The sequence below is a fragment of the Lycorma delicatula genome, chromosome 2 (assembly GCF_047948215.1).
Source record: "Lycorma delicatula isolate Av1 chromosome 2, ASM4794821v1, whole genome shotgun sequence".
Taxonomy (NCBI): Eukaryota; Metazoa; Arthropoda; class Insecta; order Hemiptera; family Fulgoridae; genus Lycorma; species Lycorma delicatula.
Window position 1 is genome coordinate 96,281,176 of NC_134456.1, and position 27,919 is coordinate 96,309,094.

Genomic DNA, 27,919 nt, shown 5'->3' on the forward strand with positions numbered 1-27,919 from the left:
TAATCTTTAAATTAAAATTATAATACCATTAACAAATGGGTTGTGTTAGAAATTATTTCAGGCGATCAAAACTTTTAATATTTATCTAGTTTGAATTCTCAATATTTATTTTTAAACAAATGAACTAGGATTTAAATGTACCATGTATAAAAATAGATATAACAACAGCAAGCTTGGGTATAAAATACTATACAATCGCTTCACAATCTACTACATAAAATTATATAATGTAAAACAATGTTTGCTTTTATGGTATTAAACGACAATCACTTTACTAGATTAAAAAACTTCTTAGCAAATTAAATTGCAAGTTACTTGTAAATTTGGTAATTGCAGTGATTATTTGCCATTTGAACAATCTTTGTGTAAATAGCTTATTATATTAAATCATTCAGCATGGTACAGGAAAATTCAATACATTTGGTAAGCCTGGCCATTATGTACTTAAGAAACTTTATGACTCGTTAACACATAAACCGTCATAGTTAACTACCTATATCACAGTTTAATTCTGTATCATATCGTAATTTATGTAGTAGTTTTTTTTTTGTTTGTTTGTAGCAAAATTTTCATTAAGAAAATAATAAATTATGCAAAATGAAAAAAAAAAAAAACAGATTATTAATATTAGACTTGTCTTCTGTCTATACCATATTCAGAATACTTTTTACATGGTAATTATTTTTTTAGGCCATCATCTGATCAATAGTTTATATCTGTATAATAATATTTTTATATAAAAGAAACAAGCTTATTTAAAAGAAATTTTAAATAATTTTTAAAAAATACAGGAACTGTGAGAACAAAATGAAACATTTGTAGCAAAATGAACAAAAGCATTGAAACGACCTTTCTGAGCGATGGCACAACATAAACTAACTCAAGCCAGCTGCCTGAGCTTGAATAACAGCAATATAAAATATCATAAATATCTGACACATCATTGTAAGAGACTAATACATCAGTCCCTTGGCGGAGTTCAGTATGATGCATTAACGAGTCATTAGCACTCAATGCAATAATTTATCACCTTGATGTCTTTCTTACACATAAACTTGCAGTGTGCAGCTTAAAAAGTACTAATAAAAAAACTAAAGTTATATAATCTAATAGACAATAAAGCATTGACTTGAAAGTGTGATGACATACCTAAATTTGCATTATATCCAAGAGAATGTTATAACTGTACATTATAGCTGGAATACACTACTGATCTCTTTTTATTATGGGAACATCAATAGCAAAGATATTCTAATATCTTTCATCCATATTGGTTGTTAATAAACACTTATCAGATTCAATATTCATAACAACAGAAAAAATAAAATTATAACTAATGATTTGTTCCTGCATGTCACGGTAAATTTTTCAAAGAAAACTCAACTAACCAGAGCTTCATAAAATCAAAAAAAATCTTTTTTTTATAGAAAAAATAAAACAATACTTATATACCAATAAATGTATATATTTTTATAAATGACTATGTAATACATGTATATATATATATATTATTTTACCATAAGCTTTAATGACACATATATATATATAATAATAAATAATGAGCAGTAAGCTCAGTCACAAAATTTTTTATTATCACAGGCTCCCAAGCTAGGCAAAATGTATATATAACAATTTACCAAAACCATTGATAAAAAAAAAAAAAATATATATATATATATAAATAATGTACCAAACCATATAACATATATGCTAAAAAACTTATGTAATCCATATTAAAAAAAAAAACAGTAAAATATACTATGAATATATATATATATATATATATTAATATTAATTATAAATATATTATTGTATACATATTGTTCATAATGTAACTGTGCACATATATTGTCATTAAAAAAAAAAATAAGCAGAGTAATAATTTTTTTTTTTAATTTAGAAAATGTGTACTAAAATAAACAAACAGTATTTAAGCATTTTACTTTTTTTTTAAATGAATGTAAATCAGATATTTTAAATGTAAGTTTTTAATTTAAAATATGTCTTTATATTATCTAATCTACGGAAAAAAATTATCTTAATTTCTTATTTCTAAATCCTTAATATAATATAAATAAAACAGATGAAAAATTTATAATTTTTTAAGAAGTACTTTGTAAATATGTCTACATAATAGTACATTGCAATCTCTACAGTATAGCTTACTACTATACTATTATACCAACCCTGCTAAATTGAAACTTGCCCTATAACATGCATTCAACCTTTCCATTTATTTTTATACCCCAGAGATGGACACCTCCAGCATTATCATTAAATCACAGAGACCAGTCTAGCTATGACACTCACTTCTTCTTGAAAATCAAAAGTAGAGGATTGTTATTGATCACGGGCAAAAGAATAAAAAGTATACCTTGATGCAGATGACAGTCTTTAAGAGGCAATTTCTAAAATTGTATTAAAATTTTCATGAGATCAATAAGGCCTGGAATGTAAAGAAATACTACTGTCCTACTTACAGAAGAAAATTAAAAATGAAGAAAAATACAATTTATTTGCAATAAACTCTTTTCTGATATTTTAAAAATAAGTTATAAAGAAATTAAGAGAACCTTGGGATTGCAGAAATATATTGTGAATAGTCAATCTTTGTCAAAATTCTTTGACAACATTAAAGTCTGGCTTTTCAGTACTCCAGTAGTTTTGTGTAAGGTCGACTATTGAGATGCATTGTATTAAGTGTTTTCAGATACTACATCATAAACAATATAGTTGTTTCAGTCAATTAAAAAAAGGATCATAAACCAACAACTAAACAAAGGAATTACATTCTATTAAAGTGAATAAAGGTGGAATATGGATCAATAAGAATGATTTCTACTGCCACTAAAGAACATGAGCAAGATGTTACAGAAATTTGTAAAAAAAAAAGGCTATAGACTACGATAAAATTAATTAATTTTTTTAAAATTAATTAATTTTTTTTTTAACAAAAATGTTGTATTTAAACAACCAGCACTAATTAAAATTAATAAATTGCATTTTTAAAAAGTTTAAATATAAATATTTAAAAAATTAATTCTATTCTTAATAAAAAAAATTCTACTTATTTAAAATTGTTATTGCTTTATTTAAAATACAATTACAGCCGATTAAAAATCACACTTATTAAAACATCAATTACCTGAATTAAGAGTTAAAAAATGCTGCATAACATTATTAATATCTATTTATTTATTTAAGAACAAGGAATTCTGAAAAAATGAGTATAAAGATTCAAATTTTATAACTGATTCTGCTTTCTTAATAAGTTATCTATATTTTGAATTATAAGTTATCCATATAATAATGTAAAATTTTGATTATCTCAAGAAGTGTTGATTTGCGAGGGCTGTCCAGAAAGTAACTTATATTTTGGGATAAAAAGAACAGCTGTAGGAAAAAGATTTATTACATACAATTTTAGAATGTATCCTTCACTACTTTTCTATGTAGTCACCAGATAAATTGAAACACTATTCATTTCTGTAGATGAAATTTTTTATTCCTTCATCAAAAACTTCTGCTGCCTGGTTTTTCAGCTAGTTGGCGCCTTCCTGGCACGTCTTGTTATCATCAAACTATTTATTTGCCTAAAAGTTTTTCATGTGAGGAAATGATAATCGTTCAGTGCCAGATCTGTGCTGTACACAGGATCATAGAAAAGTCAGAGCGAATGCCATATGCTGCAATTTGCGTTGCTTTGAAACAAATTTTGGAACCCAGCAAGCACCCACTTATGGTAACCGGATGTTTCATCACAACTTCATGCAAAAGATTAAATGAAATTTTTAGAAACTGAAGTGAAAGCTCTGTAACAGTTAAGTGCCGAATAGTGCAAATCTTTTCATGAACGTTCGCTATTGGCTTGTCAGACAGAACAGTAGGCTAGCCGTATCATTTTTCATTATAGCAATTTGAACGGCCATTTTCAAGCATGATACATGACTACCCCTTCATTCAATATATTTTTCCAAGAAACATGACATAGTTCCTGGTAAATCTCAATGGGTTTGTAGTTTTTTGCCAAAAGATATCAAATAACTGATCTCACTTCACAACTGGCAGGATTTTCTTAGGGACCCACATTTTAAACATATGTAAAAAAAAATCAACAAGGTCTGTAACAGTCCTTCAAGTAGCGCAGCGGATGGCGCCACTACCTCTACTAATTTGTGATAGTGAAACCTACGTTATTTTCTGGACAAACCTCACATCAAACAAATCATTATGACAAATTCAAAATATAATTTCACTCTTAAGGTTAATTTGGCAGTTTTAACTTTTTCTGTTATATTAACAATATTGTGTGTGTGTTTAAAATCCCAATAAATAATAAATATTTTTAAGTAAATTTAATCCTAGAACAGTAGCATCTACTAACAGTACATATTTTTACAAGCAGTATGTAGATTTACGTATGATATCATTTTTAAAATATTTTTATCAATCAAGTGGGCAAGGAAGTAAAAAAAAAAATTATGGGTACTAGTTTTTTAGAGTAAAGAAAATATATAATAAGTAATATTACCTTTAAATTTAATAAACATGAAAAATGTATACATTTCATAGCCAATAAATTATGCTAATAAAATAATTTCAAAATATGGCAGTGAAATAAATCTTAAACACTACAGATTATTTGAAGTGAACACATACTTAAAACATATCACACCAAAGCCAGCCATCACAATGAAAGTATGTATAAATACAAAAAAATATAAAACTTCATATAAAATTTAACAACTAAATAGAAACAAAAAACAACCAGCACATTATCCAGTAGTAAGTGCCAAATTTCTGCATAATCCACTAAGAATTGTATGTGCTCTTCAGATTATTCTGTATGTAATCTGATGATTTCATACAGATTAATTAATTATAAATAGAAATGTTAAACTAAGAATGTCTTCTAACTCTCTATTTTTTTCTCCAAAATGAGAACTCACTTTAAAACAATTCTAATAGTATTAAGCCTTTAAACGTTCAATCACTCAATATTTGTAAAATAAAACATAAAAGTACTTTAATCAAATAATTGAAAATATATAAGAATACAACACTCATCTGTCCTTATATCTTTATATAAATTTTTGATTTAATCAGTTGCTATTTTGAAATGGCAAACAGTATGTAAAAGGATATAAATGGTTGCAATTTTGAATAAAAAATTTAGATTGTATTTAGATTTAGATTTGCTTAGTAAAGGTGGTAGGTGGTAACAGTGGCAATGGAGGATCTGGTGGAATCGGGGGAAACCCAGGTAAAATTTTAATCACTGAATTAGGTGAACCTTCTAACATACATACTGAGAATAATTATGGTTCTAATGGTAATCCAGGGAGAGGAGGTGTTGATGGCAAAAATGGTAAAACTCAGCTGTATCATGTTATAAAATACAAATACATAATTATAATTCACCTGAAATTAATTGGAGATGCATGAAGATCCCTTACGAAAGGAAAGTTTTCAAAAATGGATTAAAAAATTTGTCAAACTGTACAACAAATAAAATTTTACGACCTGATATTTTAAGTAAGTTTAATTCTTTCTCAGCAGTTGTCGATTATTTTAAAGAATTAAAGACATACCTAAATAATAGACTTTTATCACAAACTACATCAGAATTTCAATCTCTTATTCTAAATAAAAAATCTGAATTATTTTAAGATGTAATGAAGTCTATAATGATGAATAATTTACATTTAAACGAATTAAAAAATAATAAACATGTGTTTACAATAATAAGTATATTTTAACATATTTATATACAAACATTATTTTTACAATATTTCCTCATAGTAAAAATAAACTGTTTAGTGATGACATTTTTCCAATCCTCCAAAAGTTTGTATTACTGAGAACGTTTGTTAAAATATATTTCTTCCCATTAAGTCTATGCTTTGTAAAATTTGTAATGTGTATGCTTAATATATAATGCATCAAGATAGCACCACGATCGGCATACATTAAAAGTATCTAATAATATCTTCTTTTTTTATAAGATGTCTATAAATTATTCTAAATACCTAGATATTCTAAATACTTAAGATATTTAAATCTGCCACAGTTATGCCATAATATTATAGTTTAGTTACAGATTTAATTTTTCAAAATTTTTAAAATGCCATTTTTATGAGAAAATGTAACCTTTTTCAATGATTTTTTCTTTTTAACTAAATAATCACTATTTTAACTTAAGTACAGTTTATTTATCTCTTCCGTTATAAAAAAGTTTTGTAATTAGTCTATAAAAATCATTCAGTAAATAATTTAAATTACCATTTTGAGTCATAAATATGAAGTGTAACTCGGATTTTTATTCTTTTTGGTTTAACTGATTTGTTATTCTGAATTTCAAATTCCATGAATAAATCTGTTTACAAAAAGGCACTAGGCTTTTACAGATTCTATAAAAATATTGATATATAATCTGAATTACCAACTTTTTTTTAATTACACCCCTCAAAAATTAAAGAAACAAGAAGTAAATGGGACTGTAGAATTGTGGGAGTAGCAAATGGGAACATTCATATTACCCACAGAACTAAATGCACAGTAGCAAACTGTGATTACTTAAGAACACGTTCAACAAAAAGTACAATTACTGTAGCGGACTGTATAACATTCTCAGACTAAACAATTTTAAATATTAATACTAATAAGTAAGAAGTTCAGTCAAATTAACTTTTGGCTATTTATTTTCTTTACATGAAATAAAATAACTTATAAGAACAAACTTATTTAATCTTTGGATTTTAATTGAAAGTACTTATATCCAATTACAAAATTTAATTATGTTTTCCTCTTGTATTTATAACCGATGTCGAAGAAAAAAAAAACATCATACATAACATGACACATTTCTAGTTATTTTTTGTAAATAGTCAACCTGAAATACACCTACAAGGTACAAAAAATAAATAATAAGTAAGATGTATCTTAGATTTTTTGAAGAAAAAACAGCTTTAAAATACTTGTGAGATGGAACAGATTGGTACATCACGTGCGATTTTCTTTTCACCTTACAATTTGCTGTTCAACAAAAAAAGAAAAAATTAAATAAAAAATTTTGTTGGTTTGACATTGTAGCTGACTATTTTTTGAGCGATAATTCTGCAGATTACAAATTAACTATTTTTTCTTTTTTTTTTTTAATAAAGCTATTTTTTAGTCATCAAAATTTTAATCACAACCTTAATTTCAACAAATACAGCCACTTAAGGTGAAATAAAACCTATGTACAATATATGCTCACAGTTAAGAACCAATAAATCTACTGTAAAAAAAATGTACAAGTAAAAGTTACAACTAATAAAGCTACCAGTATTTATAGCTACAAGATTAAAATAATTATAAAGCTTCATTAACTAGAATAAAAAGTGACAATATTTGAAACATAGAAATATAATTTCCATTAAAGTAAAACATTAACTAATACCAATGAAGCAAATAAATTATAAAGCAAACACAATTTAAATCGGGGTTCTTCTTAAATTTAACAGATTTAAAATGAGAAAGTGTCCCGTAAGTTTCCATATATAAGAAAGAAAAACGTTTTTCTATGAAAACTATTTTTATATATTTATTACTGTTATTTACTTTTATGTATTCTGTGTATGGAAACTTATGGAACACTCTGTATTTCATAATTTTACACTTGAAAATGCTAAAAAATTAAAATACAAATAGTAAAAAAATAAATAAGTACTGGCTCTTGTTCTTTCATTCAAATAAGAGTGAACTTGTTTTATTAATAATTAATTACTCTTCATAACATAAAAGATTAAAAATTAATATTTAATTATTATAATACAAATTTAAAGGTTTAAAAATAATATCAGAATAAATGCAACTTTTAATAAATTCTGTTAAAATCAACAGTTTGAAACTCTTCAAAGCATCTAATTTTTGCTAATAACAATAAAAAGTCTTCAAAACAGAGTTCAATCTTCAGGTAAATTTTAAATGCATATCTGGAAGAAAATAAGGAAACTGAAACAAATGTTACTAACTGAGCAAAACTAATACGACTATTTTCCTAATCATAATTCAGTTAATTATGTTCAAAATGTGTATAGTTATATTTTTAGTGGATATAATTTTTATTAACTTTTAAACTTTACAGATTGCAGTTTTTACATCTAGAAATTGTTGAAAATTTGTATTTTCAAATGGTTTATGTGATTTTAAAATGCATGTATGAGAATATGAAAATAACTAAGATCTGTGCAAAATCAACAAATTCACTTGCAACCTCCTTCAACCTTCTTCATTAATCAATTCCTAGGTATTCTTCTTCTTCCATTCTCTTTACATGTTTTTACCATACCATTCTTGATCTGTTTGTTGTTTTCTCTAGTAAGAGTTTCTCCGCTACAGAATCTTTGATCCTTTCTTTCATCATTCTGTACATCAAGAAATTCCTGCACTAATTCTTAGAAACCCCATTTCACAAGCCTGTATTTTGCTGATGTTCCTTTTTTCTTCAAAACCAGTAACTGCTGCATATGCAAGTATTGGGATAGGCATCTCTGCTGTACAACCTTTTTACATTTCTGAAGCGCATACCGGTTCCAGATAAGACTTCTTAAGACTTTTCAGAGAAAATTGTGCTTATCGTTTGCTTTCCTACTTGTTCATCCTCCTCTATTGCTAAACTTCTTTTTCACTCAGGTCTATTGTTCTTCCAAGCTGTGATTATAATCTAGTGTTTTCTACATTAAGCTTAGATAGGTGAAAATGATACATTGCTACTCTTGAATGGTTTTTAAACCAAGAATTAGGGTCTTACATTAATCGACCTAAGTCTGAACTAGAAAGTGCAATTTGTGGTATAAATTGTTTTTGGCAATGCTTCAAGAAGGAAGTTTAGAAAGAAAATATAAACATATATATTTAGTTTTAATAACAGTTAATTGAAATTATTGCTATGAAAGCCTTTACGTCAATAAAAAATGAGATTAAAAAAAATACAAACTTTTATTCCACTTTCACGTTAATAGTTTTTACAATTTATTATAAAATACACGAGTTAGATTTAAAATAATAATCCTTTGAATGATTTAAAATTTATTAAAAAATAATTCAATCATTTTCAGAACATTATCTTTCATCTAACAGCTATTACATTATTTTTCAGGATTGAAGTTAGTGAAATTAATTCCCTTACCAAAACAGCAGTCATGAAGTAATGACACGGTACTAAAAAATTTCCATTCTACCCTTCATAAAAGCTTTAGAATTAGTGAAAAATTAAAACATCTAAAAATATAAATACCTTAATTAAAATCAATTAATTATAACTAACATAAATCAAAAGAGGGAATGTTCAAGCAAAAAGCACTTAATGAAGCTTTAAAAAACTTTTAAGTTCAATCTTAAATGGTAAAAAATCTATAATATATACATATTCATTAAAATTATGTTAAGAAGAGTAAATTAGTTCTTTTAAGCATTTATTTTGATTTTTTTTGTATGCCTTTTTACAAAAAAAAAAAATTTAATAAGTTACAGAAACAGTATAAATATGACTTTAATCATAATCTTATTCCAAAGTTAGCGGGAAATAAAATTTCAATGTAAATTTAATGAATATTTTTAATGAATTGTATACCATTAATTGAACAATGAAAAAATTTTTTTCATAAAAATAAACAATTGAACACATTATAAGAAAAGATAATTTGAGAAACTGCAAAAGAAAAACTATTGATATTACAAGAAAAGTAAAACAAGATCACTCAAATAACATTAACAATCTTTTTATTTCAGAAATTTTACCTCAGTTTCGACAACATCTTTTAAGAGTTCATCAAATTCACTTAAACTCTGACCTGGCTGAAAAGCTGCAATAAAATCTTCTACATCTTGCACACAACCTTCTTCCATTTCCTGAAGTAGAGCCAAAACATTAATTCTTCCATTAACTGCTGATTGATGCAGTCTATATAAGTTGTGTGCTCGATCTACAGACTTCTGAAAGCGTGGAACTACCTGAAATTAATTATTTTGTCACATATACATTCGCTTCAGTTATTTGGAACTTCCAACTACAATAAAATATTTTATAATTAATTAATAAAAAAATATATAAAATTTTAATCATAAATACTACTACTACTACTAACTATAAATAAAATTATGTTAAAATAAAAATCAATGTAGAAATAGTTACCATAAAATGTTGAATGTAACTACTTACTACTGTATGTTTGTATTTTGAATCTATCATAACTAAAATAGTTCATATAAAATTATAATTATAAAGACCAATGAACTACCAAAACAGAAAGTGGAAAAATTAGTTTATTCCATGATGAGTAAACCAAATTTTCTACTTTCTGCTTCAGTGTTCATTGATCTTGATGATAAATATTTCAGAAAAGTGAAGGTGTTTAATAAAATAATTTTACTTTTGTTGATTGTAATAACATACGCTTGTCTTTTATTGTTACAAACTGTTATTATTACTCTGCATATATATATTACTTGATTTATTAATTAATTATCCTATAATTCCCCGATCATAATTCTTACTCATTTTTCCTCCTTACCTCTTAAACTCATATTACACCTATTTCCAACCTTTTCATTTGTTGTTTTAAATTACCAACTCTACAATAAATATCTGCTCTGAGTAGGTCCTTTTACCATGTCTATTTCCTTTTCCGCTACTTCCAGCTAAATTTCTGAGAGTTCCTGAAACCTCCTATTTCAATTAACACTATGTATTTCTTAGTAACCATTTTCATGTTCGTATAAAAGTACATACTAATTTTACAAAAAGTTTATAAATGCATCTTTAAATTTCACCTTAATAAATAATAACTGTTTCTATTAAGTAATACCTAAAACTTTTACAATTTCCAACGTTCAACATTTTGACCTAAAGCGTATCATTCATTTTAGTGCCTTTTAATTTAATAAGTCTTGATAATCTCTCGATGATGTTCTCTTAAACGATCCCCGTCTTCAGATCTGTTTGGAAGATTACTTTACATTTAGAATTAGAAATCAGAAGGTGCAATCATATTGAATTACAAAATAAAATGAATACAAGAAAATATTTCCTCTGAAAATAAAGATACAACCACGGTTTGAGTAATGTATTACATTAGTTTCTGTAATACAAACCATATTGACTATCGATTAGTTCCCTCTCTCTACAATTTGTTGGAAAAAAATATATGAAAAAATCAGTGAGTGAGAGAAAAGATTTTAGCACTTCACAGAATAATATATGTGTTAACAAACAATAATAAAATAAAATCAACAGACTTTTGTGCTAAAAACATAATGTTTGTAATCAAATGTCTCTTATTTTGAAGTATACAGAACAGTAGTGTAATTAAAATTAAAATGGTATCGACAATTCTAATGCAACAGGAAGTTTATAGCTAGATGTAAATTAAATAAAGAATAGACAATTACAACAATCAAAATTTCAAGGACCATCACAAACTATAATAAAAAAATTTGGCAATGTTAATATATGAATTATATGTAATTAATTAATTCTGTAGCATTACGTTCCTTACCTAATTTTTCGTAATAGCACAATCATTTTGGTAACAGTGTCGGTTACATATCATTTAAATAAGTCATCGGGAGAAGTAACAAGTACTACACCCAATTGGTGCCTGTAATAATTGGTTATTAACTGTTAATGCGAGATGAATTTTATAGTATGAGGAAAATGTCAAGCTTGATCAGCATTTGAACTAGAACCTTTTGTTCTAGTTAAAAAATAAAGCTACTATTCCACCATGTTGCGCATCCTGGAGACTGTTGTCAGATCTAAAAATTACTGGTTTTCAGCAAGATATGGAAATGTTACAATTAATTACTATTATATATGGAGAAGTGAATATTCATTCCAGAGAGATCTTATGATTCGCATGCAGTTGTAACTGTATTACACATTGATTAAATTACTTTGTCGGTTAATTTAGTAGATGGGAGGTAATTTTTAAAAAAAAATTTACAACTGTGGAAAAAACTTTAATATGATTATTATACACAAATTTTGTAGGGTTATCTTTACTAAAACGTAAACAAAAACTCAGCATGGTGCTACATACAACAAAAACAATGGGCAATAATGCATTAATCAAATAAATAATCATGGTCTATTTTGAATGCAATCTTTTGCAGAATGTATAAATAGATAATAAATGAGTTGGAATAAAATAATATGTTTCATTTGTTTATAACTCTCATCTATAAAGAACTTTGATTTAAAGTATCTTTAAGATAAGTGGCAACAGCACTTGTACATTCCACTTTGTTACTGTTAACTAGGCAAGGAACTTTTACAGTAAGTCAGTTCAAGATTTTGTTAATTATACATAACAAGAATAAGTAAAACATACTATGTGCTTGTAAAATGGTGAATATTATTCAAGGATGGGTAAAAAGATATCAATAAAAATCACAAACAGAAGAATTATCAACATTTACTATAAATTTAATAATAGTGCATAAATGACATAATCAATTAAAACAGACAATCACTATGGTCATGGATGTAGAGAAATTCAGTATCTGAAATATATACAGTGGAAGATGATATGCGAATGTTTTTAATACCAAAAAAGTATGTGCTTGGCGAGCGTTTTGCTTATTGTCAGATTAACTAAAGAGCAAAGTTTTTAAGCAATTTTCTCATTTTTGGATTATCACAAGAAAAACATGCTCTTTTAGGCAACACCATCACTAGCGACAAGAGTTCTCATATGAAGGGGCCAACACTTCTCACCAGAAATGAAGAAGACCCTCTGAGTCAAAACATTCTCATTTCAGTTCTGTCTTGTATTATTCAGTTTCAACCTTTTATTATAACTTGTTAGCTACAAGTTAAGCATAAGCATAACATTAATAATATTTAACTCAAATATGGTACCTTAGCAGGATCATCATCAAATTTTGGACTAACTGTATGATGAGAGATCTTAACGTTTGGTGTAAATATAAAAGGTTTAAAGACACTTAATGAAGGATCTGGAGTACCAGTCATCCAGTGAACACTTGGTTTACCACTTTCTGGTACAGCTAATACAGATACCTGTCAAACATAAAAAAAATTAATATTTAAAAAAATATTTTAGTCACACTGTTACAACTAGTGTAGAATTACATGTTTAATTGTTTAATTATAAAACTAGTATCACCACTGTATTATATAATTTCTAAACATTTAAGTTGTAATGCAAAGCTTTTGAATGTTTCACCATCAATAACAGAGCTAAATAAACATTTCAAAATTATCTGGAAGCACAATCTACAAAGTAAGAAAATTATACTGTCATTTTTTTTGCAATTCAACATTTCGTATTTCACTTATTTTAAATACACGCATACACAAAACATAATTTTTAATAAGAACATTAAGAACTATGTGTCATAAATATTTAAGCCAACAGAGCTAAACAATCCAGCTCTTTGGCTGGATTGGAAAATATTGGCTAGGAGTAATCCATTTTTTATGTTAAATATTTTGTTTTTTATCTTTTTTTATTTTAATTTTATTTTATTTTTGACAAAAAAAAAATCAAGGGTACTTACGTATTAACGCCATCGCAGCTACAGCTTTATTTAAAAACAAAGTAGTCAATCGGATTTTAGTGGAAAATGAAGTTTCTTTATTAATTTTAATAAATGGTATATTTATTTATTTTATAAATATATAACCAAACTTAACCTACGCTCGCTTCTCTCGCTAACCTTGACTAATTAACAGGAGTGTTTTGATTATTTAAATAAATAATTGCAATAATTACTGAATTTATTAAATAAATACTCAAAAAATTACGGCGTTAATTAGTCAAGGTTAGCGAGCGAAGCGAGCGTAGGTTAAGTTTGGTTAAATTATATTTATAAATATAAATAACCATTTATTAAAATTAATAAAGAGACTGTTAATTTTCCACTGAAATCCGATTGACTACTTTGTTTTTAAATAAAGCTGTAGCTGTGGTGGCGTTAATACATAAGTACCAAATCAAGTGTTCAGGAATAAGAATATTTATTAAAGCAATTTTAATACTGGTTCATCATAAATCGATAAGAAATATAATGTTTAAAAGTACAAGAAAGGAGTGGGAAATATACCACTAATTAAAGTAATATAACCCAGTATCTCAAACTGCTAAAATGCTCATAATATAATATATAAATTACATCCTGGCTAAACTAAAAAAATTTACATGATCGTTTGAGTGATCTAAAAACCATTATATATTATGAAAAAAAGAATGAGATTATCATTAAAAATAATCACAAAAATAAAATAACCGGTTACTTACTTGGGAACTAGTGGTAGCAGATGATAAGGAATCGCTCACTGGAAAACAAATATTATTGTCTCGAAGTATCTTGAACATATCTTCAACAGAAAATTTATTTTCTGCAGTTAGTTTAGCCAGTAGTTCCCTTCCACTTTCCTCTCTTGGGCAACGAGCCCCGCTTTGAAAGATTTTTGCAAAATTAAATTCGCTCTAAAAAAATTAACAATAATTCTATAATGATTTATCTTATTCAAATAAAACGATATATATAAATTTTACAGTAATAAACTTTTAGAGACATTAAAAAAACAAAATGATAAATCAAATTAATTTACCATTTTTAATAAAATTATGATTAGAGTAAAATTTTCAGTTAATTTTCAAAATAGCGGTTAAAGGTCGGGGGTCAGTAGAGATTCATGAAAATCCAGTTTGGGAAAGGGAACTAATAAAGAACTATTTGAAAACAGGTATAACAGATTATACTAATTTATACAAATTGAAATATATTAATTATTTCATTAAGGAAAAATAATAATAATCCTACAGATAGTCACAAAATTTTTAACCTATTTTCAAATGGCATCCTGCTTATGTGCCACAGAAGTAAGAAATATAAGCGTAACTGATCGACTAACATAATTGTAACATTAAGTGTATAATCAATTATTGTATCAACATGGAGTATTACAATTTTTAGCTGTACGTAAAGTAATTATGCCAAAATTTCTATCAGCACAAAGAAACAAACAGCTGTCAGTTCTATAAGTTAGAACCTATCTATAAGAATTCTTTGCTGGGAATCGGTTTCCCTCTTAAGATCTTCCACCTACAAGGGGCTCAACCCCTGCAAGAATCTAGGATATAAAAGGACTCAACATCATTGACAACTGAAGATTAGGCTGCTGGCAGTATGATTTTTACCTGATTTTCCAAACAGATTTTAATCTTAATATATGGATTTTAAACATGAATATCTGTAAAATTAATTTGTCAATCCCTTTAATATTTTTGATTATATTGCTCACTTTCCTGACAAACATAGGGGCTCCTAATGCATTACTGTTACTTATATTATTGATTATGTTGTAAATTATCCCCCAGTTCTAATTTCTTTTTCAATCAAAACATTAAGCAGCGGTTCACAAATATAATTTCTTCGATAGTCATAATTTTATAAACAAGCTCTAACACTAGAATAGTATGAAAAAGAACCCTACCATTATTTTTTAAGGATTTACCTTTTTTTTAAAAGCAAGATATTAGAAAACTTAAGAAAGCAAAGAAAAAATAAATAAAAAACCTAATAGCTAAAACGCTACACTAATAAATTGTTTCTCTAATATGTATTTTTATTTACTCTTTTTGGAGGTTTATTCATCAAGATACTCTCCTTAAAGGATTAAACTGTTTGCAATAGTAAAACTACAAATGTCAGTATATTAATTTTAATTCCATAATAAAATATTTTAATTTTAGTAAAACATTTTAATCCTTTATTTAAACATTGCATATTTTTATATTAATTTATAATGTGTGACATTTTAAATTTTTATTCAGAAGGTTCTGGGTTTCAACTCTGACAAGACCTTGACTCTAAAATTATTTCATCCATACTCTAATGCACATGGTATAATTTATGCAATCATTCATGTATTTAAAAAAACATACCTCTCCATCCCATAAATTATTTTCAGATGCATATGGTTTCAATTTTTCTGACATCTTATCAATTTTTGTTGTTATACTTAAGCTGTTAGAAATATTTCTATAACCCTCTGAAAAAAAAGAAATAATAGAGATGCTTTAGGAATGGATTAGCAAATAATCACTCTACCATGCAAGGAATGTAAAAAACATTCAGTATTTATATAACACAAGCAGTGTGTTCTAAAGAAGTATTTTTTTTTCTTTAAACAAACAAAAAATTAATATTAAAAAACTTATGCTTAATGTTAAGAAATAATACTGACCGGTTATCTTCTCAGCAGCCCACAGTCGTCCGGCTGTCTCAAGAACCCATGCCTCTTTAGGATCAGCTATCAAAAAAGAATTGTGGTAAAATAAATCTTTTGTGTCTGAACAAGGTCCTCCCTGGCCAAACTCCTCCAAAAGGGATACTATCACATCAATCGCCTCGCTTGCAGTACTAGATCTTTCTAAACCTAACCTTTAAAATAAAAGAAAATTTCAAAACGTCCATAAAAGATAGGCAGTATAGTACAATTACTACTGCAACACCGATTAATAACAAAATAATAATAATCTCTAAGAAAAACTATAATATTACAATTTAAATATAAAACTTACTTAATATTTTTTTATAGTTACCTAGAAATTTTATCAAAAATTTAATATAATTTTAACTTATTCATAACCCCTTTTAAGTAATCCTCATTAGACGAAACGTATTAATACATGCTTTTTGAAGTCTTCAAAAAAATGTTTAAAGTGGGATTTCAGAAATAGCTTTCACTTTCAATTTAAACAGCAATTTTCAATTTGTGTTTAATGATAGGAAAATGTCATTTCACAACTTTTTATGATGAAAAATTAAAAGCTGCTTAGGGCAAAGACTGATGTATATGATGGTTGCAATATCATTAGTACTTTTTCTTTCAATGACAATGAGCTACTGCATTACTGCAGTAGCTATCATTTCCATAAATTTTCCTTAAATAAATTTGGTCAATTTTTTTGGACAGCTTCAAAAAATTACAAAATGATTATAACACCTTATGGTAAAAATTAATCGAAGATAGTATCACAACATTCAAAGAAAGCATTTTTATCAGTGTTAGCTCACTTGGGAGTTTCTGCCGAGATGATCAGGTCTATGTTTTCAATATTATAGTTGTACACCCAAAACCTATCGTTGATTATGATGCACTAGAATAATGCAGATCTATTTGTTGCTTCATTTATCATCTCCTCAGCAGTTTCTAGACAATCTAGTTTTCAGTCAAGAAACCACACTGTCAACAACAGCAAAAAAGTGGCCATGTCCTGTACTTAAATAACAATGAAAATTTTTACTCGTGAACCACACATCAAATTAAACTCTATTCTATTCAGTTGAGTCAAAACTATTTTGGAGGCAATTCTAATATTTATAAACTGTACTTTCCTGCATATTAAACTTACTACAAGCCGTTAGCATCATGCATATGTAATAAATTGTAACCAGTCTTGCAATTTTTTATTAAAGCATTAAAAAAATACTTTCATTCTTTCACGTAGCAGATGAATGCACTTTCTCAACAGCATTCATATATTACAATTACTAGTACTTTTTAAAGACAAGTATTAACTAAAAAGTAATATACTTCCACCAAACACTGAAATGATCTACGCAATCTTAGCAAAAATTTGCTAAAGAATAATAGTTAAGATGGAAAATACTCTGATCAAGGGCAGTTTTAGGAAGATTATCATCTAATGTACATTATCTTTCATTTGCAATGATTAATCCTTTCTTCCTTGAATGGGAATTTGATCAGCTGAGCTATGAGATCACCTTGGCCTATGAGAAAGGGCTTTGTTTTGTCTCTTTTGCCATTTTTAGTAAATTACTGTCTCGCTTGAAAAGACTTTTCAACAATTTATTTTACAAAACTAATACTATTATGTACATTAGTTAATAAAAAAAATGAATTTTTACCCACATAACAAATAGGAAACATAAATTTCTATTGCTAGAATAAAGTATTGTTATCACTAATTATATATATTTATTAGGCAAATTATTTACTCTCAAAAATACATTTTCACATAAAATTTACATGTTTTTCTTAATTTTATTATTTGTTTTGTCTTTTACTTCTCTTAGCAACTTGTTAAAAATGTTATAATCATACATGAGTGATCTCTGTGAAAATGTTTTATTGACTCATTTGATTGTTAAACAGCTAATATTTCTTAAAAATACTACTGACATCACTTTCAGATTTCATATATTTACTGAGATAATTGAAAACCATTAAGTATATATTTTAAATACTGGTACTTGTAATAAAAGCTACTCTTTGTTTCATGTTTATCCAGTATAAAGTTGGTAACATTTATTTCATATTTGTGGTTTAATTACTTCATGATTACCCAAATACTGTTTCAATTTGAAACTTCTATCCTATTTTACTGATAGCAATTTGAATTAGTTTCTTCATACTGATCTTATATTTTCAAAATTATTTGATAAAAATTTTGCATTCAGGTAGACAATATTTTCATAATATTTTACTGCTATGTATTGGATATATTTTCAATTTTCTTCAACTTTTCTTAAATAAATAGTATATTTCCTACACCTAACCTACACTAATTCAATTAGTTTCTTCTAACATGTTTTGTTTCTTTATGTTACTGTGACAAATTCTTACTGGTGGTAAAATCTTCCAGCCCAGTAATTTTTGCCAAATCTTTCACATTTAAATAAACTATTTTGAATTCTTTTCCCAATCTTTCTTTCAATAGATCATCTTTTTTTGTATTTATTCAAATTAGATTCCACCTTCACTAGCATTTTTTGTAGTATTTATAAGAATATCTACAAGATTATTGTTTTCTATTATTGCAGATTTGATTTCTGTAGTATTTTTTTAAAATTTATTTAGCTTTAATATCAATTAATCTTAATTATTATCACTTCAATTTATTTCTTATCTTTCTTTCAACTTAACTACACTTTAGTTTTATCAATAGGCTAGATGACAATATGGGAAAACTGATAGAATTTTGTTTTCTACAATTGGTCTTAATCTAAAAATGTTGAAAATGAACCTAATTTGTTAATTTATTTAAGATTATTTAATATTTTCAATAAATAAATAAATAAAAATAAAGCCCATTGGTCAAGTGACATAAAACACCAATCAGAGCACATAACATCATGTCTTGCAAAATGTTGGAGATAGTTGTTTACAGCAACCAAACATATGTGGTTTGTTGATTTTTTGCTCTGAAACACATTTTTTTGTGTGTTATACGATTTTCTGTAACAGTACCATGCTCACTAACCTTAACTAGCAAGTGAAGGCTAATGAGTGTAAGTTGAGTTTGGTTAGATTATATTTATAATTTTATTTATTTATTTTCTTATTTCAATATAGCATTTCAGTGGCGCCATCTAAGAACAAACGGATATAATAACGGCTAAATTTGATTTTAGGTCCTCAAGACCATTGTATGGGGATGATGCTGTAAGCTACATGCAGCTAAAATGTGATTGCAAAATATGTACTGTCAAATTAAATATATGCCCAGAACATAAAGTTTGTGCAAAATTGTATACAGTTTGTTAAATAAACATGTATACAGTTAAATAAACAATTTGTTTAGTTTTAATGGTAGTACTTCCCACACTGAGGCTCTACACAGTACTTGTAAAACTTGGAATTCATTTTAAACTTAATCATTTTTGAAACGCTCCACTAAACATGTGATTGTTTTGCAAGGCATGACATCATACAATAGGCCATGACAGTTTGGAGCATTTTAGCAGGAAAATTTTAATTGGTTTTTTAAAAATGCAAAATACATCGTGTAAATGATTATGTGTTATAATGTTTATATTCTAATAAAATGGTCCATTAGGTATAATATAAATATAGTTTCTCAAAAACAATCAACTAGCATATTCTACTGAAATATGATTTGTTTTTCAAATGTTCAACAATACTATTGATCTTACAATTGGTTGAAATCTATTTCTCATTCTTGTCATGGATTTTCATGCATTAGGCAATAATGTATTTATACACACAAAGTCTATTCAGAAAATAACTGAACTTTATTTTTTAATCTTTATTATTAATTTTACAGATTATTGGTCATCGTACTCTTAAAAATACTCCCCTCCCCTGTTCATACACTTTTTCCAGTGGTGTTTCAACTTCAATAAGCTGTTATGATTAGCTTCATTTGAAATGACTTTAAGGTCCGTGACAAATTTGCTTTAATGTCATCTACAGTCTAAATGGCGTCCTTTCAGCACTGATTTTAATTTTGGAAATAAGAAAATAATCACAAGTAGCCAGGTTTGGTGAGCAGGGAGGCTGAGGGAGGACAATCATCTGATTTTTGGCTCAAAACTGAGTATGCAAATACGTTGTTGTGAAGGAACCATGAGTTGTTTTGCCATAACTGTGGCCTCTTTTACGTATCTTTTCACATAATCATTGCAGTACGCCTTGATAATATGCATGGTTTAGTGTTTCACCTTGAGGCAAGAATCCAAAATGCATAATTCTATTAAGATTGAAAAAACAGAAAACATCGCTTTGACACTGGATCAGGGCTGATGTGCTTTTCTGGGGTGTGGAGATCCTTTCCCAACCCATTATAATGATTGAATTTTGTCTCAATGTCGTAGCCATAAATCCAGTTTTCACCTTCCATTATGATCCATTGTATGAATGTTTCATCATCATTGGCTAGTTCAAGAGGTTGCCGACAAATGTCCACTTGATTTCCTTTCTGCTGTTTGATCATCAAACAAGGAACAAACTTTGCAGCAACTCGATGCATGTTCAGTTTTCCAGTCAAAATGTCATGGTACGATCCAGTAGAGATGCTAATCTCCTCTGCAAGTTCTCTGACAGTCAATCAGCGATTTGTATGCACCAGATCATTGATTTTCTGAATGCAGGTATCATCAGTTGAAGTTGGAGGCTTTCCTGGTCAAGGGTCATTTTCAATTGACTGATGACCACTTTTAAATCATGAATACCATTTGCAACATTACGTATTACCCATGGCATCTTTATAAGCTTGTTTCAAAAGTTGAAACGTTTTTGTGAAAGTTTTCCCCAGTTTCATGTAGAATTTTACATTATATCAATGCTCCTCAAAATCGCACATTACAAAAATCGCTACAAACACTTAAATACATTGCACTGAAATAATAGTAATACAAACAACAGTGTTTGTGTTATTGACACTACAATAGTGTTACAACATTGTAATCTCAGAATGTATTGCACAGCACTGCTCTACATTTTTTGAAAACTGAAACATCATTACCTTTCAAATCTGTTATACAGCTCAAATTTGGGACCTAGTGATTTACACTTATTTGCTAACCTGCAAATAGTGTGGCTGAAGTTTTCATCGATGACAAGCTAAAACTTGTCACAAATTTGTAAACATATGTTTAATTACTTAGTGACAGTGCTAAAAAATAAATATATAGATTTATAATGCATAGATTAATTAAAATAGCTGACTGACTCCTTTATATGATTTCTGTAAACCCTAAGTTCCACTCTTAAGGGTTCTGAATTACAATAAATAACAGTTAGATCTATCAATGGAGGATGCTAAAATAAAATTTAAGTTCTGTTTTACTTTTAAATTTATTTCTTGTGTTTTAGATATTTAATAAATTTAAAACTAATCATAAAACGCCAAAAATTACATTTTAAAATAAAACAACACAAACTTTTAAAGTATTTATAGCAATAGGCAAACAGATAAAAAGAAAAGAATATCCAACTTAAGTCATAACTTTTGATATATATTGCTGCTCACGAAACCACTTCAAGATGTAATTTTAGGTTAAAATAAACATTTTACATTGCTGTAACGTTGTTTTATAACATAACTTATAAAACAACTTACTACAACAAATGTTTTTAATAATATCCTATTTCCAATGAGAGAGAGGAAGTGAGAGAGATGGAGTGAGAGAGAGAGAAAGAAAGGGAGATATTGATTTATTTATTTAAGTAGCAAGATATGAGAGAATAGGTTCCCTCCTTCATTTAACCAGTTTAAATATATTAACAAAACATAATATACATCTGTTATATTAACTTACAAACTTACAAAATATAAAATTACAAAGTCTAAAACAAACAAATATTCAAAATGAAAAATAAACATCGCTAAAAAATACATCTGTTATCAATTTACCTTACAAATATATAATTGATATACATTATATACAAATGTAAAAATCATTTATTTTGCAAAAATTCTCAATTTTAATTGAATCTTTTATTTCAATTTTAAATTGAATTTTCAACCTCAATTCTAGACCCTTAAAAACAAAAATCCAAAATCATTATATAATAGTTACCTTACAACAATTTATTTTATATGTAGAAATTAATAATTTACAAAGTTAAAACCAAACTCAAATATTGTAATATTCAAAAATAAAGATTGCTCAAAAATAGCCTGTATGGATTTGATAAAGAAAACATGGAGTTTTAGTTTTTCTCAAAAAAATTTCATTTATTTATCAGTACTGATTTTGTCACCTTCACAGTACTCCTTTTCAAATATAACACATTTCCACAGTGCTTTTTCCAATTTTTGATGCACCTCTGGAATGCAATTTCAGGTTAGATGGTGTTTTATTCCTTCAGTATTTATTTCTTTAACGTTGGCAAGACATCATTTTTCATGGTTCTTTTCAGCTTGGGTAATTGGAAGAAGTTACAGGGGGCTATATCCAGCAAATACAGAGGCTTAGGCATCACAATGGTGTTGTTTTTGGCCAAAAATTCACGAAAAAGCAGTGAAGTGTGAGCAAGTGCATTATCGTGAAGCAATTGCCATGAATTGTTTCGCCACAAATATGGGTATTTTATTTGGATTGCTTCACATAAATGGTGCAGAACTTCCATGTAGTAATCCTTATTGACTGACTGTCTGATAGTGATTCAGAATCACTTTCTTTACTTTTTTGGTGTTGTCATCGGTTGTTAATGTGCTGGGTCGCCCCGGGTGCTCATCATCTCAACATCTTCATGGCCCTGTTGGGAATGTTTGTACCACTTGCTAACACTTGCTTTATTCATAGAAGAATCGTCAAAAGCAACATCAACGTTTTCAATACAGTGTTGCAATTTATTCCATTTTTTAAGCAAAATTTAATGTAAATTCACTGTTCCATTTTTTCACAAGTTAAAAATTGCTGACCAAACCAAAATGTGTATAACCTTTCCGACAGCAAAAAATAAACTAATCACCCAATATGGCTACTAATGTAAACATATGTTATGGACAAGCGTACAAAAAAAAAAAAAACAAATTGTGACAACTGGACTTAAACAGCCTGGGAAATTAAAAAATTACACCTATTTTCTGATCAAACCTCATGTATAAAAATAAAAAGGGATCTTTTAATTAATCTACAAATATCCCTTTAATTAAAATTTAATTAAAATATCCCTTTGTAAGCTGTTCCACCATAATTTGTTTACTACATGCTTTACAAAATTACAATAAAACTGCAATTACTAAAATCAATGACCATAATGTCATGCTTTTACATTTAAGATAGAAAGGGAGAGAGAACGAGTGAAAGGGAAGAGAGATTAATTAATATTAGAGTAAAAATAAGTTCATAAAAATTATTGAACAAGTGGGTAATCTCAAGAAAAGTATTATTACCTCACTAAGTCCATTCCTAGAAGTCTTTCTTCTTCAAGAGTCTCACTTTCAACAATTGTCCAAACTGCCTCGTTACCAATAACAACTCCAGCATCATTTGCTCCCATCTCGCAGCCCCACATCCACGCTGGTTTACTTAAAAGAACAGCCTTTGTTGATTCAACTTGTGGTATTTCTATGTATGTACACTGAAAAGAATTAAGTAACCAAAAAATAATTAACTTTGTATTAACACAATATAATGAATGAAGTTATTCAGCCGTGAAATCAAGTAATGATTTCTTCTTTATTTTGTAAAGAGTCCTGCAAACCTATAATTTCTTATTATTTTTTATCTGATTATTAACAAATATATTGTTCTGTTTTCTTTTGTCTTGAACAATTCATCAAACCTGTCTCGTCTTTATTAGAATCCTAGAAATTAGCCTATCTTATGTTTTAAATTACAATGTAACCTATAAATTTTTTGTTCATTTCATTATTTACACAACTGGTAAATCTGCTTAATTCATTAACTAGCTAAGAAATAAACTTCTAGAAGAATTTTTTTTTTACGTACTTAGAAGAAGAATCATTTCATTTTCATTTTTTAATACCAAAATTCTTTATTTTTATCAAGTTTACTAAAGTTATGATCCTTGCATTTCTTTTTTGAAAAGCATTATTTAACTTTTTTTTTTGATTTGATATAATGTATGTACAATGAAGTTTTACTGCAATTGATGATTTAAATGTTAATAGACATTTATTTAACTCTCGGATCTTATATAATATTTATATTTTTAATGAAAGTAATGATTAGTGGATTAATATAATACACATCAGGGAAAAACTGATGAAATATCAAATTCAGCTCTACCAGTGACATCATCTCTTATCTATCCAAAGGGATTGGCTGCACAGTGAGTACATTACTCTTAGATAAATAGCTCTGACTGATGTTTTTAAAAACTTAGGTGTTTTACATAAATTAATTTCAATAGTAAGACAAATAGTAAAGCAATAAATTATTTAGTAAGAATGAGATCTATTTACATATATTTAATATTAAATGAAATATAAATCACTAAACACTGTAAATAGATTAACTTATCTATTTACAGTTTTTCTATTTACATTGTAAGTTATTTATTAACTTACCATATTAATTCCAAGGGTCGATTTTCATGTGATCCCACATCTTCAATTGTTATTAAATTCTATTTATAATTACATTAAAATATATTTATTTACAATTTTTTGAATAATTCGTCAAATTGTTTTCTTTTTCTGAAATTTACTATGGACGAATATACAAGTTCTGCTGTCTCTAACAGCAAATTGGAATGATGTAATATTAAAAACAGTTTTAACTGTTGTTAAAACAGCAAAATATTGCCAGTAACAGCAAAATTTACATATACACTCATAATACTATTCAAAATTTTGAAATATAAAACACAATTTTGAATAAAATGAGAAACAATTAAAAGAATATGTTTTAATGTAATAGATATACAATTTAATACAAACTGAAGATGCAGGATACCAAAGAGATTAGTAACTGAAAATAAATATGGTAATTTTAACTTATCTAATTACTATGCTTTGGTGGTTTATATGTATTTCATATAATAATAAAATATACATATATAAGAGGTCTGTTCAGAAAATAACTGAACATTTTTAATTACACAACGTTGGAGATATTTAGAGAGTTGGCAGATATTGAGAGAAGTTGGCAGTATTGTGTTCTACGTAACCTCCTCTGTAACCACATGTTCTTGGATTGTTGATATCGTGTTTATTTTTTGTGTTATTGTTATCTGAGTGCAACCTGTTTAAGCGTTAGTAGCAATTTTTGGGAGCAACAATACAACGTAAACTTTTACAGCTACATCGAGACATAAGTTCAATCCTCACAATGGACTAGGAAAGGACCTGCACCAAGAAAGCACATCAGTTAATGGAATTGTGTATTTTGAACTCTCGCCTCAAGGTGGAACAGTGAACTGTGGGTTTTAGAATGATTATGTGAAAAAATCTGCAAAAAGGGGCCGGAGTTGTGGGGAGACAACACATGGTTCCTTCAAGCTTTGCATTCAAAGCTTGAAAGTGTCCGCACATTCAGCGTAGTCAATTTGTGAGTTTTGTGCCAAAAATCAGATGACTATCCTCCCTCAGCCTTCCTACCAGACCTGCTGGATCCTTGTGATTTTTTCTTCTTTCCAAAATTAAAATCAATGATGAAAGGACACCATTTTGAGACTATTGATGACATTAAAGCAAATTCATCATGGACCTTAAAGGCCATTTCAAATGAAGCTATCCAGGACTGCTTCATGAAGTGGAAACATGCTCGGAAAAATGTGTGGATAGGAAGGGGAGTACTTTGAAGAGGACAATAATCTGTAAAATTAATAATAAAAATTAAAAAAATAAAGTTCAGTTATTTTTTGAACAGACCTCATATATCTACGTACACACACAGCCTCTCCCAATAGAGAATACGTTTCTTTAGGAAGGATAAATTACTTTAATCATAAAATATAATAAATAATATTATTTTTTTCTGGGCCAGTGAGATTATTACTTTTATTTAATCTACCAATTAACCTTTTGGTGTTTCCTATAAGCTATAATGTATTTATATTGTGCTGGCTCTATTTTTATTTACCAACCAACGAACCTTGGTGTTTATGAATTAAAATGTATACACATTATGTTAGTTCATCCCAGTACACTAGAATAACACTCATAGCTCCAATTACAGCCCACTTATCTAAGTTTACCGGATAATTGCTACTGGTAAGTTGTTTTATAACACATGTTTCTCTCATGAGCCCGCTTCAGGATTAGACTGCAATTATATGTCAATAAGAACTAAGATTTGATTATCTCTCACCGTTGTAGGTAATCAACAGTACACTTCTGACAGAAGTATTGAAATCCTCTACTTTGATTTCCTTCATATAAAAACTGAATAATAATTATTACTAATAATTATATTATTACATAAATAATATACTCACTTCAACTTTATCGCCATCATTATATGTTTTTTGAGGAAAATATACAATCTCTTGAACTTCACTGCCAGGTCGATCAGAATTTTTACCAAAAATAACACCACCATGGGTAGTCAATGGTGGTAATACAACAAAAGTATCACATCCAGTCAATGCAGTCATAATATGCAGTTTTTAAATCAATTTTTTCAATTCTGATGTATAAAAAAGTTAGTTATTTTTCTTTAATGCTTAAGTAAATTCTTTAAGTTGTGCTAATTGCAATTCTGAAACAAACAATACAAAGGAAGTCATTAACATGAATCTTATTGGAGTGTATATTATAACTTTAAAATACAAGATCAATTTAGAAGAGAAACCCTGTTTCAGTAGACATTATTAATACCCAAATTAATAACAGTTTATCTAATCATCTATTAACTAATTAGATTTCCAGCAATAATATAAAGAGTTAGCGTATTAGTCAAAAGTGATAAAAGTTAACTTGTAAATTTCAAAGCAATACTAATCCTTTTCATCATTTTGTTTCAATGACGCTTATCATCATTTCTTTCTTTTTTTCTCAGATGATCTACCAGAAATTTTTCTCTCTTCTAGTAATAGGTTTTAAAATAATTACCCTCTCTTTTCATAATTTCAACTGGTTTCCTGGCACTTTACAAATAACATTTTTTTTTTTTTAATTTCTTCAGTGTCCAATTTTTTAACAAACAAACTTCTTTCTCTCGCTTCCTTTTTTTCATTTCTCAAATTTCGTAAGCAATCTATAATCTTCATCAACAGATTCAATCAGAACAACTTTTATCTCCTTACCGTGACTTTTTTCTTCATTCTCTGAACACTATGCATAAATATACCACTCAAAATGTATCATGTAAATATTTATGACTCTCTTTTCTTAAACCATCCGCTTTTTACTTTAGTCCTTTGAAGTGATCTTAATTTATTATTCACTTTTTTCTCCTATATATTTGGAATGTCATTATATCCATTTTCTACTTGTACATTAAAATTCTTATTGCAATAAAAATACTCTGCATAACATCTAACATGAAAATATTTAATGAAATACCAGTCACGTTCTGACCGATATTGTTATTTTACAATTATAACTTGTAGATAGCACAAAAGTTTTATTTGAAAAATATTAGTCATCTTGAAGAAAATTAAGTTATGTATCTTTTTACTTTAAGCTACATAAATAATTTCACGCATACCCATCCA

General features: G+C 27.5%; 1 protein-coding gene across 4 annotated transcripts in view; it reads right to left on the reverse strand.

Moving 5' to 3' along the window:
• Positions 1 to 1,859: 1,859 nt before the first annotated feature.
• Positions 1,860 to 27,919, reverse strand: part of LOC142319034 (secernin-2) — a 46,053-nt gene continuing 19,993 nt past the window's right edge. For 3 of the 4 annotated variants that reach the window (XM_075355860.1, XM_075355859.1, XM_075355861.1), the window contains 7 exons: positions 26,699 to 26,961; positions 23,688 to 23,875; positions 16,262 to 16,458; positions 15,960 to 16,066; positions 14,307 to 14,498; positions 12,905 to 13,066; positions 9,547 to 9,996 (listed from right to left, as the gene is read on the reverse strand). In XM_075355860.1, the coding sequence (XP_075211975.1) occupies positions 9,766 to 9,996; positions 12,905 to 13,066; positions 14,307 to 14,498; positions 15,960 to 16,066; positions 16,262 to 16,458; positions 23,688 to 23,875; positions 26,699 to 26,857 (1,236 nt within the window). In that variant the 5' untranslated portion in view covers positions 26,858 to 26,961 and the 3' untranslated portion in view covers positions 9,547 to 9,765. Of the gene's footprint in view, positions 7,036 to 9,546; positions 9,997 to 12,904; positions 13,067 to 14,306; positions 14,499 to 15,959; positions 16,067 to 16,261; positions 16,459 to 23,687; positions 23,876 to 26,698; positions 26,962 to 27,919 lie in introns of those variants that run through there. The other variant, XM_075355862.1, reaches the window with a different exon arrangement.